Genomic DNA, 8,286 nt, shown 5'->3' with positions numbered 1-8,286 from the left:
AAAACACCTGCGGCTTATAGTCCAGTGCGGCTTATATATGTACACATCATTCAATTTAGCTGCTGCGGCTTATATTCAGGTGCGCCTTATAGTCCGGAAATTACGGTAATGTTCTACCAGACATTGGTTATAAAGGACTTGTTGAAGGATTTTTCTTTGATTGGATTCTCCATAAAAAAAAAAAAAATGCTTGACATTTACTCTGCATTTTTCCTCTTTTTTCTGTCCTCTGCAGTGGGTCAAAAAACCTTTACTGTCCAGCCGTTACCGAGGAGTTTGCAAGAAATCCTCCATGGACCTCTGGAAGGTTAGGGTGCCAACCAGGCCGCCGGCTCACCTCTGTGCCTGTGCCCTGCTGGGGAGAGTAGCCCAGAGTGTTGCAGTCACGCCTGGTGACCAAAAGGACGCAGAATGCACTTCACTCTTGCCAAACCTTAAGCACACAGGTACACAAACACACGCATAAGAAATAAAATGCCCTGTATTTTAGTTTTTCACGTTTCTCTTTGACGGACTCTGATGCTGTTTGATTTATTTTTGGGTGCAGTGTCAGAGCTGTTGTATGGACTGCAGTGGTGTAAGGAGGTAGAGTACACCCCCGCCTACAGCAGCCTGCTGACTGACTCAGGGCTGCTAGAAGGACTCCAGAAACAGGTTCCTATGAAAGACCTGCTGGGGACTCTCTACTCAAGGTGAGATACGCAGAAAATCAACCCGAGACTTTAATGCCCTTAAAGAAAAAGAAAGATATGGAACGTATTTATCAGCTTCAGAAGCAATGAATCCTGTCTTAATGCACATTTTCCATGGCAATTATCTGAATAGGTGTTTTTGTCTTGTTACCCTGTAGGTCATTGGAGGATGGAGGTCTTTGGTCTCTGACTCTAGAAAACTACATCCACACCAACAACTTGGCAGCCACTGGCAATGCGTCTGTGAGGAAGCTTTACGGCACCGCAGACAGGTTAATCCTTTATTCATTAATGTCATTATAAATGCTTTAACATTTGTATCTGGTCATACGACCTCTCAACAACACTGCAGTTTCTTGAAAATTGTCTGTGTTTGGTCAGTTTGTTCCCAGTGTGTCAAAGCAAACTGAGTACGCTCCAGGTACTCTGCCCCGCCATGATCAACGAAGACAGAGAGACTCTCGTTGCTCTGGCAACTGCTGGAATAATCAACTGGCAAGACAATGACGGTGAGAATACACACACACACCAAAACATACACACAAACACCAAAACATACACGCACAACTGTCTACATGGACATTTTGGACGTGAACCAGGCAAATAATCATCTTGGGCTGTGTGTCTCAGATGTGTATGGGTGTCTGGCGGTGCTGCTGTGCTGTCTTAAAGCCAACACCCAAGTGGAGGGAGAGGTGGTGCAGGCTGTCCTGGCCTCTGTGATGGAGTGGAGGACCGGCAAGGAGGACTGGTTCCTCTTTAGCAGGTAATCACACAAACTGTCACTCTTTATATCTCTTCAAACTACATTTTTCTCTTTTTATTTAAATGTATCACGTCTTTCAGTGACCTGTCCAAAGCAACTGCAGAACAGCTGAACCTCGCTGTGGAGATAATGCGTTTCTCTACCTGGATGGTGACTCATTGTCCGACGGTTCTCGGGGGCAACCAGTGGGACTTCGTGCTCTGCTCTATGTTAGCCTGGTTGGAGGTGAGACGGAGATCTTACACTCATTGTGTCGTTTTGTGACTTTTAGTTTATTGTCAGCTACAAAGGGTGAATCTTCTGTCCCTCATTATCTTTGACTCTATGTGTTCGTTTCCAACCTCAGACTGCCAGCGAGAATGTGAGCAGCCTCTGGAACCCGTGGGTGCAGCTGTTTGTGTGCGAGTCAGCTGCATTGATAGTGGGGCTGAATGAGTTCTTCTCATCATCATCATCGCCCGAAGTAGCGGAGAAGCTGCCGTCCGCACTGGCCGCTGAATGGAGAGACTTCTTCGTAGAAGGAATCTACAACCTGCTACTTCCTCTCCCCATCAACATCACAGGTTATTAATTGAGCAGGTTATCAAACAATCTCTGGGAAACAAGAGGCGCTTTCACACCGGAGTACTTTTCCCAGTATAGTTCCGAAAATGTACGTTCACACCAAAATGATCCGGAACTAGAACTTAGTTTATGAGAACCTTTTCAGTCCCAGCTAGAGAGCAGGTACTTTCGTGGGAGAAAAAGGTTCCCATTTCTGATTGGCTGGGCGGATTCTAAACCACGCCCCGTAAAACTCCCAAAAAGTTTTGTGAAGCCGCCATTTTATTTTCCTCACATTAGCATTATTAGCATTAGCATTAGCCCAGCGCACAAACGCAGAGACTAACTTATGGCAACACAATAGAAAACATGGGAGCGGTGGAGATGAGGAGGTGTCGGCATTCTGGAGATTTACTCGGAAGGCTTCAGTCCCAGGGAGTCCCAGCAGCTTCTACTGAAGCCAGTCCACAACTCCAGGGACTTCCGGCCGGGGACTTCGGGTGGCAGTATGCCTTTGAAGTTGTTTGCGCCCTGCCAGTAAACCCAAAGCAGCAGAAGAAGAAGTGACGTCAGCGGCTTCATTTGCCTAATCCTTTCCCAGGAACTTCTTCCGGTGTGAAAGCGATCTCTACTTAGTTCATGAGAACTAAAGAACTAAGTACAGCAAAGTACTTGGTGTGAAAGTGCCTATTGAGACTCTTAAAGTCCAGAACTCAAAACTAGCCTAATACAATTACGTAAGCAATATATCTTGTATCTAAGTCCTTCTGTCTGTTTGCTGTCTTTATCCAGAAGCCTTCCCTGAACCAGATGACCCTGTGTTCCCATTGTCGGTGGTGCAGTCGGTCGGCGTGGCTCTGACACATGTGCCTCTGCATCAGCTCAAAAACAACTCCCTGCCTCCACGGTTCATAGCAGACCAGAAGACAAACCTGCCAGAGCAGCTTCAGACGCTGCTCAACACTTTATGCCCTCTGCTGCTCTTTAAGGCCAGGCCTCTGCAGATCACTGTCTACCACTTGTTAGAAAAGTAAGGTTTGTTTGAGAGTGTGTGTCAGTGTGCAAACACAAGTGACTGTTCCTAGAAAGAAAATCTGCTCAAATGTTCTTTAGTTCTGTGTTATTAAAGTGTTACACCTACCCTGAGATATGTAGGGCTCTGCAGGAGATCGGGGGATAATCACCTGGTCTTAACACACATACTTTTTGTCAATACAGGGTGATGCCTTATCTGCCCGAGTGTGATGGTGAAGGAGACAACAACAAGTCTGATGATGATCGAGATGAGCCATGTCTGTAAGTGAATGGAATACATATCTTTTCTCTTAAGTCTCACTCATGTTACGTTACATAAGTTCTTGAAGTGTTAAAAAATATATATATTTTTGGGAATTAAAAAAAATTCTTCTTACAGTTGTGTTTCATTTGTGTGTTTAGTTCCCCCCCAGCATCTCTAATGGCCGTCCTGACGACCTGTGAGGAACTGTGCGATAGCATCTTGGCCGGGGTTCAAGTGGGCGAGTTTGCGGTTGTGCAGCCTCTCGGTGTGGAGTACTCCTGCATCCTGGGATACCTCCTGGCCTGGAAGCTGCTCCTCACTTTTTTCAAATCTTCACCATCCCATGTGAGTCATTATCTTTTTTTAAAGTAGTTTCGATTGTAGCTTTGAGACCATATTGGCAAACAGAGGAGAAAATGTGCTTTGAAGAATTGTCTAAGTATTGACTGCTCGTCTTAATCCTTTCTAGCTGCGAGCCCACTATGCCCAGTATCTTAAGAGAAGCTGCTCCCTCAACAAGCTGCTCCTTCACCTATTTAAAATGATGCCTGAGAACCCCATCTACCCCGGCCAGGGGGCGGAGTCAAAGGAGACCAAAACCTTCTTCACAGAGAGCCAGTCTCTATCTGTGGACAGTAAGTAAAACACACACACCTCCATGACTTCTGTAAAAGCCTGCGACATGGGAACAAGCTTAGATTTCCCCTCCTGGGTCTCTCTCCTGCAGACAGTGACGGTGTCGAGTGGGAGCTCCCTCACCTGGCCTGCAGCGTGTACTACAGCACGGTGCAGGACCTGCCGGCCATGGTGCGGCTGTGGTGGAACGGCCAGGAGAAGAGAGTGAGCACCACTGCGGAGAAGTTCACTATTAAATACGTCAGCCCTGTCCTCTCGGCCCAGGAGATCTCGTCTGTCCACTCCAGCACTCAGATGTTCGAGAGCATGACTGTAAGTTAGAACATACAATGCTCTGTGTGTATCTACATCAGGGGTGTCCAAACTACGGTCCGGGGGGCCAAATGCGGCCCACGGGACATTTTGAATCGGCCCTCGGCAAATTCTAAAAGTGTAATGAAATACGGCCCGTAAACGAAACTTGAGCTTTTCTTCTATTGTACTTATTAAATATATCTGTAAGCATATATTACACAGTAGTGTCCAATTTACCATACATTCAGTCAATTACATTTGAAAATATGTTCTAACAAATCTAAGTCGATAAGAAAAATGCCCAATAACTTATATACATAACAAACTTGAAATATACCCTTCCTATTTCCTCTTATGATAATCAACCTGGGGCTCCTGTAAGGGATGAGCTGCAAACAAATGAAATGAATCCCTCTGGAGAGCTGGGATGTAGGCTGTTTATTTGTCTTTTAAGTAGATTCAAGTATCAAGCATCATTTACCTACTTTTAAATGATTTTGCTAACTTATAACTTATGAGGCAGTATACCTCACCTCGAGTGAGCGGCCCGGCCCTTCGAATATCTTTCTATATGTGGCCCTCGGTGAAAAAACTTTGGACACCCCTACATCTACAACTTTCAGTAGTTCAAGGTTACTTACTGTAAGACCCCCCATGGCGAAGGCAACCCGCTTACATATTGTTTTTCCTTATCGCCCCAGGTGAAGGCCCGCTCTGCAGCGCGGGAGGTGATTGCTACCTATTCTGTGGATGACATCTTCATTGAGTTGGTGATTCAGCTTCCACAGAACTACCCTCTGGGCTCTATCACTGTGGAGAGTGGGAGGCGTGTGGGAGTCGCCGTGCAGCAGTGGAGGAACTGGATGCTGCAGCTGAGCACCTACCTCACACACCAGGTAGCAACACAAACACACTATGAATATAAATGAAAGGCATTTCTGTATTAAGTAGTGTCGGTGAGGACCTGTAGCTAGATCATATCTCTACCAGTGACGTTTCTTAAGAAATACACGCCAAGGGGGGTTTGAGGAAGATATTTTTCTTGGCATCAGAAAAGAATACCATTCAGAAAATGTAAATGTGTGTTTGTGTTCAGAATGGCAGCATAATGGAGGGCCTGGCGCTGTGGAAGAACAACGTGGATAAGCGCTTCGAGGGAATAGAGGATTGTATGATCTGCTTCTCTGTGATCCACGGCTCCAACTACTCCCTGCCCAAGAAGGGCTGCCGCACCTGCAAGAAGAAGTTCCACTCGGCGTGTTTGGTGAGATATATGTTAATATTTCATTGTTAGAAATGTTTGTTAAAGATAAACATGTTGTCCGAATATAAGCAACCAGGCACAATTATGTTTCATGGGAACTTTTCCTTTTAATGATAATTAAATGAAGGCATCATCAGGGTGTCCGCGGGGTCTTAAAAAGTATTAAAAGTTGATAAATCAATTTAGCGAAAATGAAGGCTATTAAAAGTATTAAACGGCATTTTCCAGGGTATTACATTTTGTAGCTTGTTTTCAATAAGTATATAAATTGTCCAAAGAGGTTGTATTCTACAGTCTGCCTGAATGTAATCATTGCGTAGGTGTGTAGTGTGATTCTGTGTAGTTTATTTATGGCATCCCGTTGGATTTGACGTCATCTGAACAGGACATCGCACGCTCACTGCTTGATCGCGGGCGAAGGTCCGTTTATACCGGTTGTTAAACAACATCGTTATGGGGAAATGCAAGTCTGCGTCCAAATGGTTGGAAGATAAGGAGGAAGGACAATCAATACTGTATATAGTAAATGTGAGGTCAAGTGTGTCGCCAAGGTAACCGGTTAAAGCTCCAAGTGGAGATGAGGTCTTAAAATGTAGGAAAGGGTCTTAAAAAAGGTCCTACATTTGACTTCAGGATTCCTGCATATATCCTGATTATTTATAAATCCACAATCCACTACTAGTCATCATCCATCTAACAAATACCATTGACAATTTTATTCAGAAAAAAATATAGGTTAAAGTGAACATACTGTACTTTCTGACATTGTTGTATTTACACTGATATATATGTTCTCATCTTTCTACAGTACAAATGGTTCACCTCCAGCAACAAGTCCACCTGTCCTCTGTGCAGAGAAACCTTCTTCTAACCGCAGCTCTAAAGGTTTAAATTAAACAGCAGTTCAATCTAGTGATGATGAAATATCTATGACTTTAGTGTCCATATTCAGTAGCTGCAGTTGTTAAGCTGTCAACTGTTTGTTTATTCCACTGCTGTGCTGTATACGTGAAGCATCAGTAGCTCGCTCAGATGTTTTTCAGTTAATAATGAGATTTTATCTTTTTGCCGATTTCATTTTTCATCGTTCCGAACAGTGTTTGTAGGAGAGGCTAAATCACTAAGTTGGAAACAAACCAAAGCTGGCCAGGTGCTGCAGTCGTAGAGAAACACATGTCCTAATAAGTCATTTTTAAAACTAGAAAAAAAACATGATGTAAATATTGCAAGGCCAAGGACAGGTTTCACATGTTTTTTTCCTAATATTTAGGAGTTTAAAGAAATTATGTCTGATTAGTGACATGCCTTATATACCATTATGACATTGTGACATCACCTACGATAATCAAGACGGGGAGCTTTCTTATTTAAAATGTCCATGCTCACACATTCAATGTCTTCCCCTGGGCCTGTGTACATCTGTACACGATGCTGGAAAGGAAATAAAAACATCTATGGATACTATTTGATGAATACAATGTGTCTTTTATTCAACACTTATATCAAGGGGTCAAATAATCCAACCATACATACATATAGAAGAACCCATGTTAAAAACATAAACTCATATTTAAAAATATATATATCATTTGTCATTTGAATGTGTTCTTGAACATCAATGCAAGCCTTACACGGCATACACATATTTCTAAGTGCTGTTTTCAATGTTATAGACTACAGTGAGCCATATTAAAGCTTTCTAGATATGTACTACATTCATTGCATTCGCCTATGACTCATTGCATATAAATGAGTTTGTAAATGGCTTTGTATAATAACACTAAAGGCTGATCTGGCAGGATGTTACAGACCGAGCACAGTCTGAACATTTGTCCTTTGACGGAGGCGCAGAACAATGCAGGAATATATAAATCTAGCACAAAGACTTCTTCTTTTTTTTACTTTGCACACACACCTTTATTAATCTGAACCCTGATGTATTGCTATTATCTGTATCCATTCAATCCCTTTGACAAAGCCAGCCTCTTTCATACGTTTACCTAGCATATTAACAGAGCTTCTGTAAGTTAAAAGATATAATAATCGCAAAGGAGAATAAACGAATACACAGCCGAAAGCACAAACCTATTGGGGTTTGATTCCTACTGGGAGCAGCTCTGCCATTAACAACCTATATATACACAAGGGTATATAGGTCAACAATTCGTGATATCCTTTCGTTTTATCGTACATAACTTTATTCAAAGTCCACTTCCAAGAACTGTTATGTTAACCTGAGCCTCCAATTACAGTTGTATGATATTTCCACGCAACCTTTACTGTAAATTAACCTGTGCTACTTTCCGAGAAAAGACTGTAATTAGCCTCAACCTGCGGACTGCTGGCTCCAGTCTCCAGTGCTCATTTATCTTGGGTCCACCTCCTCCTCATGTTGAATAATTTATCTGTTTAATGGAGGCTTGCTCTCATCACAGTTGTTCCTATGGAATTAATTATGACAGATTAAGCATGATCAATGAATTAATCCCTATCATTTGGTCTGCCGTCTGTGTGTGTGTGCGCGAGTGTGTGTGATTGTAATTCATTACTGCAGTGAAAACATATCAATATATACAGCCAGCATCCATCATCATCTGCCCTTGACCTTTTTAATGGCCATTGATCTGTTTGCCATGCATAAATATTTATACTGAAATCCGCGTGTCTCATGAGTTTTGACACACACACACTCCTACAGAAATCGTATTGCTCATTATGTGCTTGATTAATCAGTGGTGCAAATGTTATGAACTACAATACAGTCCGTTGTGCAGCCTAGACTTCTTCCTCATATGGGTCAATGCTTACCAGA

At 43.0% G+C, this 8,286-nt stretch overlaps 1 protein-coding gene across 1 annotated transcript; it reads left to right on the top strand.

Annotated features, from left to right (window-relative positions):
* Positions 1-227: 227 nt before the first annotated feature.
* On the top strand, positions 228-6,938 carry LOC104945891 (E3 ubiquitin-protein ligase listerin-like). Its single transcript, XM_010771619.1, has 15 exons — positions 228-446; positions 548-692; positions 851-964; positions 1,074-1,201; positions 1,323-1,458; positions 1,539-1,683; positions 1,805-2,021; positions 2,794-3,031; positions 3,220-3,297; positions 3,439-3,625; positions 3,750-3,915; positions 4,008-4,228; positions 4,912-5,106; positions 5,307-5,474; positions 6,283-6,938. Exons 1-15 carry the CDS (start codon positions 293-295, stop codon positions 6,343-6,345), a joined length of 2,355 nt encoding a protein of 784 aa, XP_010769921.1. The 5' UTR covers positions 228-292; the 3' UTR covers positions 6,346-6,938.
* Positions 6,939-8,286: the final 1,348 nt, after the last annotated feature.

Source organism: Notothenia coriiceps, unplaced genomic scaffold (genome assembly GCF_000735185.1).
Source record: "Notothenia coriiceps isolate Sejong01 unplaced genomic scaffold, NC01 NC01_scaffold00010127, whole genome shotgun sequence".
Lineage (NCBI taxonomy): Eukaryota > Metazoa > Chordata > Actinopteri > Perciformes > Nototheniidae > Notothenia > Notothenia coriiceps.
This window is presented reverse-complemented; position numbering and strand designations above follow the sequence as displayed.